A 15,591-nucleotide genomic window follows, 5' to 3' on the forward strand; every position below is an offset into this window, starting at 1 on the left:
AATAATTAAGTTAGTTCTAGGGTAGAGAAAAACAAAGATGAGATGAATGAGAGAGCTCTCATGGGGTGCACGCGTTTGGTTATTTTGTCAGTCACGCCGATTTTTAATAGTATGAATGAATGAAAATTTTAACAAAAATGACCGTCTTTGATTCAACATACAATGACTAATTTGTCCATTCTTTGAGTAAATGCGACAAAATGCCATCTTACTCCTAATACAGGGGCCTCCATGATACTTTTACTTCTAAACTCTCTTTATCAAGGATGGTAGCAAGTCATATATTTACAATATCTAAATAACACAAATTAGAATTCGTAAATTTGCTTTAAAATATGAATATGTTTGTCATCCACATTAGCTCTGATTATTACTATCGAATCTCCAATTTTGAATTAATTAAATTATTCGTCGAGTATCAACTTCACTAAAAAAACCTAAATTAAGTAAATTAAAAAAAATAAAAAAGTAAAGTAGATACTGAACTCTAAATTTTTGATAACAAAACTCGAATCCATTATTAAGAAAAGTAAAATTGATTTGATATATGCTCCAAACTAGTCATGAAAAGTAATATAACATTCATAAATTATTATTTAACCCTTCAATATCTGAATCCACAAAAAATAAATCGAATATCTTATCACTACTATTTTTAATGATCATTTTCGCATTTTATAATATTCAATATCATTATTACAATAACTAATATCACAAATTTTGCAATTTTTAACCTAAATTCACCATCTTACCATTGCATGGTAGATCAAATATTAATTCATTGATTTGTTTAATAAAATTTTACATTAATAATGTTTATGCTTTAAAGATTCTTCTCCTAGATGTAAATAAATTATTACATATTTCTCAATGAAAATTGGATGACAGATTTGATCCAAAGTCTGTTCCTTATTGTATAATAATAATCATAACCATTAATTATGTAATCTATTAAATGAGTATTAGATTTTTTTTGGGATTAAATTTTGTCAAATTGATTTTAAATAATTAAAACCCAGTCAATCTTAATTATTAAAAAAATTTATTATTTACTATTATTTTTGCCAAATACACCTAGCCCATTTAGATATGTTTTAATTATAACATTTTAGTTGTATTTATATCTTTTCATAAATTGGGCTACTTCCTAACAAAATTTCAAGCCCATTTAATAAGTCCGATCCAGATTATAAATGTTAAACTTGGATCCAGTCTATATTACTTTTATTTTATTTTTTATGTAAAAAATTAAAAAGATATATAATACATCAAAAACACTAAAAACATTCAAATAAATATTTCCTAACAAATAGGTGCAACTTAACAAGTAAATGCGTCTAAAATAGTAGCAAAATTAACAACAAAACAAGAGTTATACAAAATACGAACAATAATAACAAAATAGTAGAAACATAATAGTGAGATGGCAGCAAATTTGTGGAAAAATAACAACAAACATCAATTTTTTTTACAAATTTGGGCCAAGCCAAGCCAAAAAACATTACTCGAGCTCAACCCGTTTTCTAAACGAACCTTATTTTTTGCTCAAGCCAATTTTTCAAACCTATATTTTTGCCTTAACCCTCCTGCTTTTGGCCCGGCTCATGAACATGTCTAATTGCATTGGATTGGATAAAAGTATCATAGAGGCGATTGTTTAAGGAGACAGATTGCATTTTGCTCATTTTATTTAAAAATGGGCAAACTAGTCCATGTACATTAGATTAAAGAGCAAATTGGTCATTTCTATTAAAAATTCCATTCATTTGTATTGTTAAAAAATAATGTGGTTCACAGAATAATCAAACAATGACATGTGACGTACTACATGTACCTCATGTAACACCCCGTACCCGAGTCCGTCGCCAGAGTCGGACACGAGAGGTTTGCAGACTTAAATCACTTCTTTGCATAATCCATTTTAAAATTTTCCAGGCAGTTGGCTAACTACGTTACTGTCACCTTAAAAATTATATCTTGAGTTTCACAACTCGAAAATCAGTTTCGTAATTTTTCCCTGAAACTAGATTCATATGCCCATCTACATATTTTTTATAGAATTTTTGGTCGGGCCAATTAGTACAGTTTATTAGTCAAAGTCTCCCATGTTATAGGGATCGACTACACTGACCTTTGCGCATTACGACTTGGATATCTCCCTGCACAGAGCTTCAATACTGATGCCGTTTGTTTCTATAGAAACTAGACTCAGAGAGGAATCTATACATATATGGCATGACTCCTAATTGTCTCTGGTTAATTTATAATGAATTTCCAAAGTCGGAACAGGAAATCCAGAAACCGTTCTGGCCCTGTCTCACGAGAACCTGAATATCTCTTAACATACTGTCCATATGATTGTTTCGTTACTTTCCTATGAAAATAGATTCATCAAGGTTCGTTTACATAATTTATTCACTATTTAATTCCATTTCTACTATTTTTAGTGATTTTCCAAATCTACATCACTGCTGCTGTCAGCATCTGCCTTTAAGGTAGACTTTACCTATTTCATAGTTTCCATGATTCAACTAGCCCTTTTAGCATAAATAGCACAAATTATGATAGTGATTAACCATTCCCATGGCCAATCCTTGTTAAGCATATCCACACCTCTCAATAACCATATCCATACCAAATGATGATAACATTATGCTCAAACATATATAAGCCATTTTCGCATGGCTATCCAAAATTATACAAGTCCAAAGGGTCCATGACCCACAACAAAAAGGGTAGTCCTATACATGCCATTTCGAAGTTCAACCAAAATTGTACCAAAAGGGGGCTTTGATAGTGTGGGCGACTTCGACTTCAAAATCCCGAGTCCGATAGCTGAAGAACCAAAATCTATAACACAGAGAATCAAAGAAACGGAGTAAGCAATTTATGCTTAGTAAGTTTTGAGCAAGGGATTCCAGCACAACAAAAGTATAGCATTCATGTAGCTAAACGGATAATTTCATATGCACAAATTTTCAATATCATACTTACTTCACATTACCAACCCTTTTATTCATACACAAAGATCAACTTAGCCAAAGGCCGGTAGCTCATTTATCAACTGAGCGAATACTTATTTGTAAGGGCTCAACTAATTCAAAGCACATACGAAACATACCTCAATGTTGGGATGTTTCAAGCGTATTAACTGAAATTTTTATAGCAAGATCATTCATTCCCAAATCACATACCTTCGGAATTTAACCGGATATAGCTACTCGTTCAAATGCCTTCAGGACATAGCCCGGTTATAGTAACTCGCACAAATGCCTTCGGGACTTAACCCGGATTTAGTAACTCGCACCAATGCCTTCGGGCTTAGCCCGGAATTAGTATCTCGCACAAATGCCTTCGGATCTTAGTCCGGATATGGTCACTTAGCACAAAGCCTTCGGGACTTAGCCCGGACATCATTCAAATAACCATGCACATTTAACAATAAATCATGGCACATTCGTATTTCATTTTCGTTAGCAAAACTCGAACACAAGACACTTATCATTCTTGCAATTTCGGCTCAATAGCCACACACAAAGAGCATGATTTTGATTTGCTTAAAACATGATCTAATCAAATCATAATTTAAGCTCTATTACTCAAGAACTTACCTCGGATGTTGTCGAACGATTCCGATAGCTATTCGACCACTTTTTCCTTCCCTTTATCGGATTTAGTTCCCCTTTGCTCTTGAGCTTAATTAAACAAATAAATTGATTTAATCATTTGAGCATCGAAAAGAGGAACACAAGGCACTTAGCCCATATTTATACATTAGACATTAAAGTCACATATGTACGGAATCATGAATCAAACTCAACATTTTAGCTAATTTTCCCCCTTGGCCGAATTTTCTAAGCCAAGACAAAAGCATCAATTTGCTTGCCTCTAACCGAATACATGCAACACCAATCTTCTTCCTATGGCCGAATATGCATGTCTATGTTGAGGCCGATTATATACTTAATACCACACATAAATGGCATACATTTTACTAACTAATGCATTACATATTATAACTCAATACGCATCCATATTTACTCCATAACTAAACCACCACCATATATAAACATATACCTTGGGATGATATATATATATGTACCATACCAATACATCATGTGCAAATATATATATATGCAAGAGCCGAATCACAAGGCTGATTATAGCCATCTCATATATTTTCATCCCATACCCGAATGCACAAGTACATTATAATAGCTTCCAACTTAATTCATCGTAAATTTCCCTTTATTTTTTTTCATGGCCGAATGCTCCTTCTACACCATTTACCTTCACAAAGCATGAATTTCATCATCCAACTTACAAGCTTACAATCTCATGAAGTTTAACCTCATAGTACCTATCAAACTCTCACTCATTAGCTTCTATCATAAACCTCCAACAATACCAAATAAACATATACTTCGTGGGTCTATGGTAGAACCAAGAAAGGAACTCATAGATATCAAGATGTAAGCAACTACCATTATTCATCTAAGTTTAGCATGAAACACAATCATCACCCTTATTAATCTTTTATAGCCGAAAACCATACTCACCCCCAAAATCAAAATTTCAACATGGTTTACAAAAATCACTTGATAACTCACTCGATATCAACTAAAATTTCAAAAGCTAGTACAAACTTCCTTACCTTAATAGTGACCTAAGATGACCGATTGCTTCACTCCCTTCTTCTTCCTTTCAATTCGGCCAAGAAGAACCAAAGAACACAACTTGTTTTTCTTTCTTCCTTAGAACATTCGGCCAAGGGAAATGAAGAAAGATGGACACTTTTTTTTTTGTTTTTTCTTTCTAGTTTCGGCAAAATGGGGTGGGAACAACCACACACTTTTTTTTTTGTTTTCATAATATTCCCTTTCATTATTTTATGCCCATGCTCCTTATTTTATCATACTTCCCATGAAACACTAACTCAACATGTTTATGACATGTTCTTGCCCATCACACTTGGTCTACCATGCTTGTCATGGCCGGCCACTACTAATTAGGGGGGAAATTGACATGCAAGTCCCCCTTTTTATTTCATGCACTAATAGATCCTTATGCTTTGACCTATCACATTTCAAAATTTTCTCACATAAGTCCTATTTACTAAAATTCACCTACAATTAAACAAAATTCAAACACGAAATTTTCACACATGCACATGTACATATAATGAGCATCAATTATGACGGTTAATTATTTTTATGACTCGGTTTAGCGGTCCCGAAACCACTTCCCGACTAGGATCAATTTTGGGCTGTCACACCTCATGCTAACGTATAATGACCAATTTTTAACAGTAGAAATGGATAAATTTTTTAATAGGACCGATTTGCTATTTGATCTAATGTTCATAGACTAATTTGTCCGTTCTTGAGTTGAATTGTTGGTTGAATTAGGCTTTGAAATCATGCCACACTTGGGTAGTTGAGTTTGAATTTAATATTTATTTGGTACTTAAGTTTTTTTTTTTGGTTTACCAATAAGTAAATATGTTTTTTTTTACTAGAGCTCGTGTTTTAAACGTTCATTAGGTCACATAATGCCATTTGGTATGTGTACCAAATCGAACATTGAAGTTAAACTCATGTGCCAAATGATATATTAACATTCAAACATACAACAATTTATTATTTTGCCATTAAAATAAAGGGTAAAGTATAATAATTATCACCTAACTATGCACTTTGTTCTATTTTGGTTACTCAACTATTAAATTTTTTGATTTAATCACTTAACCTTTTGAAATTAAATATTTTAATTTTATTCAAGTTATTTGGCATTAATGGAGGGAAGAAATGCTGATGTAGATTCTTTATTGGCTTAATAATAAGTTTAATCCTTCAATATTTATACATTTTATTAATTTAATCCTAAATCTAAAAAAAACAAATTCTAAAGAAAAAAATTAAACATAAACATACCATGGAACAAGTGATAACACAAAAATGAATATAATAAGAATATATGTATTTCTCGATTTGGCTAAATATTATTTCTAAAAAAATAATATTTTTATTTTTTAAACTTAAAAAATTTTAAGTAATTATTAACACTATTAAAATTACTCTGTTAAATTTATTAATTAGTGTGACAGTTTGAAATAAATAAAATTTACTTAGTAGTCATATCATGAGTAAAACAACATTGTAATTGTCACGGATCTACTACAAAACTTTAATGACGTTAACAATCAAACTTGTATCTTTAAATTAAAAAAATAAAAAAAATTAAATTCCTGGAGATAGAAATAGAGGGACTGAATTCCAAATATATGAAAATTACAAGGAGTTGGAACAGATTTTAACAAAAAAAATGTGTAAAGAGAATGTAACCTTCACATCACGTGGCTCAACTTACTTCCATGGATGTACCTACCTTCTTCCCTTTCGTTACCTAACAGTTGGTCTTAATTATTCTTTTTGGTAAAAAATACTATCCAGTCCTTCTCAGTCCTTCTCAATTTCAATATTAAGTAAATTGATCTTTCTAAAAAAATTTAAAAAATTTAACTTTTATCAATTTCAAAAGTGAGAAAATAAAGAAAATTAATCACAATGTTAATGCTTTTTCATTAATTTTACATATTTTCATTTGTATAATAATAAATTTAATCTTTAGAATTTATATATTTTAATTAGTATTGATTTAATAATTTTAACTCACAAGATTTATACTTTCTATTAATTTGAACCTAATTTAACAATTTTAACCCATAATATTGAGAGCTAAATTTGTTATTATATCAACAAATTTATGTATAATTGGCACTTTCAAAATTGACCAGGATTAAATAGTTCTGAATTTTTTAAAAGGGACCAATTTGCTCAATATCAAAATTGAAAGGAGCCAAAAGGTTTTTTTACCTTTTTTTTTTTAAATTTGATGGAAGTAGCTAAGCTAAGCTACTCCATAATTAAATTTGCATTAAAACCGCAAAGAAATACAGAGAGAGATCACAGTCTTAAGCAAAGCGAGGAAGACAAAGAGATAGGAGACGATGACGACTACGGCGACGGCAAAGACCATAAACGAAGTGGGCATCGACGATTTGTACCGTGCAGGCGGAGGAATATTAACCATAGATGAAGCCAAACACATCCACCAAATCATTAAACAAGCCATTTCGAAAGCTAAAAGAAGCCGATTATCAGCAGCAGAGGTGTGGAAAGAGGTGGTGGGTAAGAAGGTGTTAAAGCCAAACCACCCACATTCACTTCACCAGCGTGTTTATTACTCTGTTTATGCTGATTGGGATACTTCCATTAATGGTCCTCCTCTTTATTGGTTCCCTTCTCTGTAATGTCTCTTCTCCTTTCTCTTTCCATTTTCCAAGTATTGAGCTGCTGGGATAGTATATTTTGAAAAATCATCTGTTAGTAGTTCGATTGGATACCCACCATGTGCAATTAAATGTGTGGGTCTTCACATCCCACCATGAAACGTTGTCATGTGTGGGTTTACTCTAATTACATGAAAACTTAAAAAAAAATGGGCCAGTAATGTTTTTTATATTGATTTTTTTTTATTTTTTTGCAAAATTTGTTTGTGTTTAGCTATGTTTGCTATAGTGAGGCAGCAGTCAAACTATGCAAAATGATGAAGAAAATGGGAACTAGTCAATGAGGTTTTAGCATAGTTGTTAAAAATGTAGACTTTGTGTTTTGAGTATCTAAGTTCAAGACCCATTATATGCAATTAAATGTGTAAGTCTTCAAGTTTGTTATATGCGAGTTTTAGTCCAGTTAGTTAGTTCGTATTCTGGATTGTTCTAGTTCATAGTTTGTTTGTGATGTAATAGTTTGATGCTTTGTTTCCCGCTCGTTTGTGCTGATTTTGGACATGAATTTGTACTTGTAAATTTTTTTGGCAATTATGTTTTTTTTTTTTTGCAATATTTGTTCGTGTTTAATTATGTTTGCTATAGTGAGGCAATCAGACTTTGTTTTTATTTTTATTTTTTTGTCCTAATTGAGCTAAACATTGTGACTGTCCAGGCAAGACTCTAAGCTTACAAACCTAGGAAAAATAATGGAAATTCATGGTCCAAAGCTTTTAGGGACTTCATACAAGGATCCCATTGCTAGTTTCAATCTCTTCCGGGAGTACACCGTCCGCCATCCCGAGGTAACCAACCTACTAAACTCATGTTCTTCTCATTGTCGAGCATTATGGATCAATACAAGCAAATTAATCAGTTCTTTTATGGTTTAATCCTTGTTAGGTATATTGGTCAATCATTCTAAAAGAGCTATCAGTTACATTTCATGAACCTCCCAAGTGCATTCTGGATACTACTGACAAATCAAGACCAGGAGGAACTTGGCTTCCCGGTTCGGTTTTGAATATTGCTGAGTGTTGCTTATTACCCTCAATTCATCCCAGAAAAGAAGATGATAGTTGTGCAATTGTATGGAGAGATGAAGGTGATGATGATGATTCCGATGTGAACCGTATAACACTTAAACAGCTTCGAGAACAAGTCATGTATGTTCTCATTTATCATATACATACTAAAGTGGAGCTAAAATTTCTCGAATTCAAACATTAGAACCCTTAGTTCTTTCATCCCATGATGTTGTTTTACAGCTTGGTGGCAAATGCATTAGATAGAACTTTCACAAAGGGTGATGCAATTGCTATTGATATGCCAATGACAGTCAATGCAGTTATTATATACCTAGCAATAATATTAGCTGGATGTGTTGTTGTATCTATAGCTGATAGCTTTGCTGCTAAGGAAATTGCAACACGTTTACGTGTCTCTAAGGCGAAGGCTATCTTCACTCAGGTGTTCTTCCATTTCAATGCGGTTATTATATACGAAACTCTCAATTTTTATTCTAATCCCTTGTTCGCTTTGTTCAGGACTTTATAGTAAGAGGAGGTCGAAAGTTTCCTTTATACAGGTAAAATAAATTACCCTTCTGCTGTCTTGGCCGAATGATACGTATTTTAGTATCATGGTTGATATGTTTGTCTTAACGATGCAGTCGAGTTGTGGAAGCTTCTCCACATAAAGTAATCGTGCTCCCTGTGTCGGGGCGTAATGTTGGCGTTCAATTAAGAGAACAAGATATATCATGGAAAGACTTTCTTGCCTATGATAATCAGCATCAAAGGTATGTAATGTCTACAATTACAGCTTGAGACCAGTTTATTCGATCTGTATTTGAGGTATGATAATCTTGTTATGTTGTAGGCCAAATCATTTCACTCCAGCTTATCTACCAGTAGATTCCATGATTAACATACTATTCTCGTCCGGTACCACAGGTGGGAAAATTTTGTCATTTGATTTATAGATTTACATGTATACATTTTCATTTACTGGTTTGGTGGCCTTGACCAGGAGAACCAAAAGCTATTCCATGGACACAACTTTCGCCTATTCGTAGTACTGCTGAGGGATGGGCTCACATTAATGTCGGAGTCGGAGATGTTTATTGTTGGCCTACGAATCTAGGATGGGTGATGGGACCAATTTTACTCTTCTCGTGTTTTCTAACTGGTGCAACCCTTGCTCTCTATCATGGATCTCCTTTGGGCCGTGGTTTTGGAAAATTTGTTCAGGTGAAAAACTTTCAATAGTACGGTTCTTACAACCGGCTAGTTCGAGTAAAGTGCCTATAATCAATGAGCCTACCTCATTTTTCGTCTTTTTTATATTGGTTCAGGATGCAGGAGTAACTGTTTTAGGCACAGTTCCAAGTTTAGTGAAAACTTGGAAGAATACCGACTGTATTAAAGGCTTAGACTGGACAAAGATAAAGTAAACTTCCTTTCCTTTATCCAAAAATGAACTTTTGTTTCGGTTTATAGTTCTCGAAGAACAGTGACTTAAATAGTTTTCGTATGGCTGCAGATCTTTTGCTAGCACTGGAGAAACCTCTAATGTTGATGATGACCTTTGGCTTTCCTCAAAATCTTACTACAAGCCTATTATCGAATGTTGTGGAGGCACAGAATTAGCCTCAAGTTACATCCAAGCAAGTCCGTTTCAGCCACAAGCTTTCGGAGCATTTAGTACTGCATCAATGACAACTGGTTTAGTTATCTTGGATGAACATGGAGTTCCCTATGTAAGAACTTAATTGATCAGGCACTGAACACATATATATGTACGTTGATGTCTGATCGATTAATCTTTGTGACAGCCGGATGATAAAGCTTGTGTTGGTGAAGTTGGTTTATTCCCTCTCTACCTAGGAGCAACTGATAGATTGCTTAATGCCGATCACAACGACGTCTACTTCAAGGGAATGCCTACATTTAAGGGAATGGTACGGTCGAATTTGTAATTTCCCATTGATAAATGCTTCGACTCGCTATCTTATGATATGATACGTGTATCGACAGCGTCTTAGGAGACATGGGGATATCCTCAAGAGAACTGTTGGTGGCTATATTGTTGTTCAAGGAAGGGCTGATGACACAATGAATCTTGGTGGAATTAAGGTATTCCACCCTTCTGCCCTGGCTTAACTATTGTCTTTTAATTTAAGCAAATTCTATCATTTAAAATAGGGAGAAATATACTATTAGTAGCTCAACTATTAATTTTTATTTTATCACTCAACTATGAAAAGTTACAAAATGGTCACTACCAACTAGCGGTGGCAACTTTTAAATTTGGCATAACAATAATTTTAATCCTCAATATTTATAAATTATGTCAATTTAGTCTTAATTCTAAAAAAAATTAACCCTCAACATTTACACGTGTAATTTAGTTGATAATTATTATCTTGGATTTTTTAGTGTTTTTATTTTTGTATATTTTCCATCAAATTTAGTTGATAAATTTGTTTTTTTAACTTTTTAGGTGAAATGGTCACACAAAAAAAGTAAAACTACAAAAAGATCAAATTAGACAATGTATAGATTTTGAGAGTTAATTTTTTTAGAATCAAGACTAAATTAACATAATGTATAAATGTTGAGGGTTAAAGTTGTTATAATACCAATTTTAAAAGTTACCGCCGTGAGCCAATTGGTAACCTGAAAAGACAAAATCGAATAGTTTGATGACTATTTTGTAACCTTTCATAGTTGTGGTGACCAAAAAAAAATACTAATAGTTGGGCGACTACTAGTATAGCTTATCCTTTAAAATATTGTTGTCATACCTCGAACAGTAAAAGTATCTTAGAGGCTCTTGTATTAGGAGTCAAATTGCATTTTAAAATGATCAAATTACATCTTGTACATTGAATCAAAAAGCAAATTGATCATTTCTGTTAAAAATTTCATTTCTTTGTACTGCTAAAACTGGCATGGTTGACAAAATAATTAGACAATCACATATGACATGCCACGTGTACCTTATATTAACGTACATAGATCAGTTTTTAATAGTAAAAATGGATGAAATTTTTAACAGTAAAAATGAATGAAATTTTTAGGAGAATGATTAATTTACTTGTACAATGGCTAGTTTACCCACATTTTAAGTTTAGAGATTAAAATGCAATTCGACTTTGAGTACAAATACCTCCATGGTACTTTTACTTATCTTGAACATTTGTTTGAGCTCTAGATCATTAATCTCACAGCATAAACTTCTCCTATATGCAGACAAGCTCTGTTGAAATTGAACGTGTTTGTGACCGTGCCGATGAGAGCATCTTGGAGACTGCCGCAGTCAGTGTAGCACCACCGGATGGTGGTCCCGAACTTTTGGTGATTTTCGTGGTTCTAAAAAAAGGGTTCAATCAACAACCGGAGAAGTTGAAGACGATATTCTCGAAAGCCATTCAAACCAACCTCAACCCTTTGTTCAAGGTTCGTTCCCGGGTGTTATTAACATCTATTCATATGTCTAGACTAGGCAATGTAGTTTCAGCACCCAAACATCACCATATAACTCAATATGGATGCTTAGTTTCACTTACACAAAGAAAGACGGGCGGTAAAAGTGTCATGCAGACCTTTATACTAGGAGTTGGATTGCATTTTGCCTCTTTTATTCAAAAAAATAAGCAAATTAATTCATGTATATTAGAACAAAGAGCAAGCTGGTCCTCTCTATTAGAAATTTCATCCATTTCTACTATTAAAAACTGGCATAGCTGACGAAATAGCCAGACTGTTACACGTAACATGCCGCGTGTATCTCTTGCTAACAAACAGGGACCAGTTTTCAATAGTAAGAATGAATAGAATTTTCAATAGAAGAGCCAGTTTGCTCTTTGATCTAATGTACTACTTGTCCATTTTTTTAGTAAAGGGGACAACGCAATTTGACTCCTAATACAAAGGTCTCCATGATACTTTTACCAAAGAAAGGCATATAGATAGTCGAATGAGACTAAATACGACCGGTTATTGATTGGTCACAGGTGAGCAATGTGAAGATAATCCCAGAGTTTCCTAGAACAGCTTCTAACAAATTGCTTAGGAGAGTGTTGAGGGACCAAATACAGCATGAACTGTCAGTTAGAAGCAGAATGTGAAGGCTAGCAGCTTCAACAATGGTTGTGGGATGTTTTCCCTCTGTCTTGCTCAAGACTTAAAAGGATGCGTCCTAAGGCTGCAGCAACCCGAAAGTCGGCAACACGTGGTGTTTTTTTTTTTTTTTACAAAATTAAAAGTTCAACATTCTATCAAGCAATAACGAACCGGTCTACCATTTATGGTGAAACCGGTTTCAAATGGAACTAAGCCATCTGATTCGTTTGCATCTTGCTGTCTGTTTTCCTAAGTACTATATATGTTCACAATTAGTGAAGTATTAGTTGATTAATTATTGATTTTTAGTACACAATTATTATATATATATATAGTTGACAAAAAGGGAAGAGAAACAGCTAAATATATAGTGCTAATTAAGATAAACCATTTTATTTGATTTCACACAAAAGATACATAAACTAATGGACTAATTTGCAATAGCTTGTAACCATTTTTTGAATTTGGTTGGGTTGAATTTGAATGAGCGGTGCGTTTACCTGTAGTTAGTGTAAAAATAGAGATGGCGGTGAGATTAGATATTATAGCAAGTGTGAGACAAAAAAAAAACTAAACGTACTGCACTAGAGGTAAACATTCATCCAAAAGGGGCCCTTAGAGATCGATTATATTCATATCTCTGCAAATTCAACGGTTTTCTTCCCATCATGAGCCTTGCGGAAGAAATGTTTGACATAATCTGAGTACAAAACTTGCTTATAAATCGGTTTCTCACCATTTTTTAACACTTCAACCAAAGGGCCGATAATATCAGTGGGTTTTGGATTGACAAAAATGGGAACCGAAATCCTATTTTTAGTTCCATTCGCAATCACGCGGTGCTCAACACTCTTGTATCGATTGTTGCTTAGTATTTGCAACGCATCCCCAACATTGATCACGAGAGATCCTTTAATGGGAGGAACATGAATCCAATTATCACCATCACCTTGATTTCCCCTCACGTAAAGCCCTCCGATTTCGTCTTGAAGAAGGATAGTGAGGGTGGAGACATCAGAATGACGCCCTACTCCGACAGTTAATTCAGGGTCAGGACAAATAGGATAATAATTCAAGTTAGTCCTTATCGAACCCATCAATAGAGATCTTTTTGCTTCATCTATTTCTTTCACATTTAGCCCCTCCATTAGCATTTGTAATAATTTTTTAATTACAACCTCAGTCCTCCTTATATAATCCAGCACTTGCTCCCTAAAAGAAAACAAATTTAATGTCATATACTATAGAACTATATAGGTGAAAAGACCTCTCCAGTCCCTTTCAAATTTAATATTGAGCACATTGGTCCCTCACAAAAAAAGTGGAGCAATTTAGTATTTGTCAATTTTGAAAATGAACAACTAAGGACAATTAATAACGACATTCACTTTTTCTGACGATTCACCTTGTTTTTTATTCATATAATAAGAAATTTAGCCTTCAATCTTTATACATTCTGTCAATTTGATTCTAATTCTAAAAAATTCAACAAAATTTTAGAAATCTAAAACATTATATAAGAAATCATTCATTTGTCTTTATTTTCTAAAATCACGATCAAATTGACAGAATGTATAAAAATTAAGAGTTAAATTTTTGTATTATACCAATTAAAAATAGGATACATTGACGAAGACGTTATTAATTGCCCATGATTGCTCACTTTTAAAATTGACTAGATTGGCTAATTTACTAAATATCAAAATTGAGAGGGTTTGGAAAAGTATTTTTACCAACTATATATATGTTTTAAGTATGCATGGGTTTTTTTTTTATCAATTTGATTGAATTACCTGCAAACAGGTGGCCAAAGCATAGAAGCCTCTTCCTCTGATACGAAAAACAAGCTAAGATAATCTTTCCATTCGAGAGACTTTTCTGCCTCAGGACTAAAACTTGTGCCGAATCGCACATTGTTCGAAGCCGAGTTCTCCTTAGAATACTTATTCTTTTGGTCAGCAGGTAAATCAAAAAATCGATAAGTAGCATCTTTAACATTATTCAGCACTTCAATCGGAACATCATGGTTAACAATTTGGAAAAAACCCCATTTCTCAGCTGCATCACAAACCGCTGATGCAACTCGAGGGTTTTTCCAATAGGACATATCAATGATTGGAATGGATTGTTGGGGTACAAATTTGGTCATACATAATCTCTCTTCTAATGGTTGGATGTAAGGTTTAGGGAGGGCTTTGAGACCCATTTCCGACAAACCCTTCACTCCATTCCCTCGGTTTATGACAAAATCGGTGAGAGCAGAGGAATCAGTGAATTGTCGGTCCCTGATAATCGGAGCCATTGATGAACAGAGAAGAAAATAATTTGGTGTGAAAGAAAAATACTTTGCATTTGCATTGATGGATGTTTTATAGGGCACATCATGCACAATGTTATGGTCTCAATGAGATGTATGAAGTGCAATTGTTATTTCTCACCAACCCACTTAGCAAATGCCATGCCATAGTAAACAGTAATAATATTAACACAAATTTTTATTTAAATTTTATTATAATATATATTTGTTTTTATATTATAATTAATTTTTAAATAGTCAAATCAGCTCAAAATTTGAGTAAAAAATTTATAAGGTTAAAATCTGTCTTACGTCCTGAATTTTTCGAAAATTTAGAATTTAGTTTTTATATTTTTATTTTTAGGAATTTCCTTTTTAGATTTCAAAATTTAGGTCCAACTATTAACATTCATAAAATTTTTTTATTAAATTTAGGTTCATTATAATATCATTTTTTAGTTAGATGGCTATCAAGTTAGTATTTTTTTATTTAAAAATGTCATACCAACAAATTTAATAAAAAAATTTACCAGCATTGACAGTCGGTCTTGAATTTCAAAATCTAAAATATAGGGGACTAAATTATTATATAAAGAATAAATTTTAAAATTTCAAAGAATACAATGACTTATGACGTATTTTAACCAATTTATAATTAATTAACAAGTAAAGTAATTAAACTAATTAATTTATGGTTCATTGCTTTTAATTTAAAGGAATTAATGGAGTCATGATCATGCCAATTCACATTTAGTAAAATCAAGGGGCTGGCTGATGATAATTAAAGCATTAATCATGCAGCTTCATATTTATATATTAATTTTCCTCACTGTATT

General features: G+C 32.9%; 2 protein-coding genes across 4 annotated transcripts; one reads left to right on the forward strand and one right to left on the reverse strand.

Moving 5' to 3' along the window:
* Window positions 1-6,926: 6,926 nt before the first annotated feature.
* On the forward strand, window positions 6,927-12,754 carry LOC107945518 (probable acyl-activating enzyme 18, peroxisomal). Of its 3 annotated transcripts, none has more exons than XM_016879571.2 (14): window positions 6,927-7,308; window positions 8,007-8,136; window positions 8,234-8,496; window positions 8,599-8,800; window positions 8,878-8,918; window positions 9,003-9,131; window positions 9,212-9,285; window positions 9,362-9,582; window positions 9,687-9,781; window positions 9,875-10,091; window positions 10,167-10,292; window positions 10,369-10,467; window positions 11,587-11,793; window positions 12,351-12,754. In XM_016879571.2, exons 1-14 carry the CDS (start codon window positions 7,010-7,012, stop codon window positions 12,462-12,464), a joined length of 2,217 nt encoding a protein of 738 aa, XP_016735060.1. In that variant the 5' UTR covers window positions 6,927-7,009; the 3' UTR covers window positions 12,465-12,754. The 3 variants fall into 3 exon arrangements, with proteins under 3 accessions (XP_016735060.1, XP_016735061.1, XP_016735065.1); XM_016879572.2 differs by lacking the exon at window positions 6,927-7,308 and adding an exon at window positions 7,521-7,715; XM_016879576.2 differs by lacking the exon at window positions 6,927-7,308 and adding an exon at window positions 7,756-7,865.
* Window positions 12,755-12,827: 73 nt separating this feature from the next.
* On the reverse strand, window positions 12,828-14,806 carry LOC107945535 (feruloyl CoA ortho-hydroxylase F6H1-3). The gene is made up of 2 exons (XM_016879591.2): window positions 14,253-14,806; window positions 12,828-13,671 (listed from the first exon to the last, which is right to left on the reverse strand). The coding sequence occupies exons 1-2, from the start codon at window positions 14,759-14,761 to the stop codon at window positions 13,092-13,094; spliced, it is 1,089 nt and encodes a 362-aa protein (XP_016735080.1). The 5' UTR covers window positions 14,762-14,806; the 3' UTR covers window positions 12,828-13,091.
* Window positions 14,807-15,591: the final 785 nt, after the last annotated feature.

Source organism: Gossypium hirsutum, chromosome D13 (genome assembly GCF_007990345.1).
Source record: "Gossypium hirsutum isolate 1008001.06 chromosome D13, Gossypium_hirsutum_v2.1, whole genome shotgun sequence".
Classification (NCBI taxonomy): domain Eukaryota; kingdom Viridiplantae; phylum Streptophyta; class Magnoliopsida; order Malvales; family Malvaceae; genus Gossypium; species Gossypium hirsutum.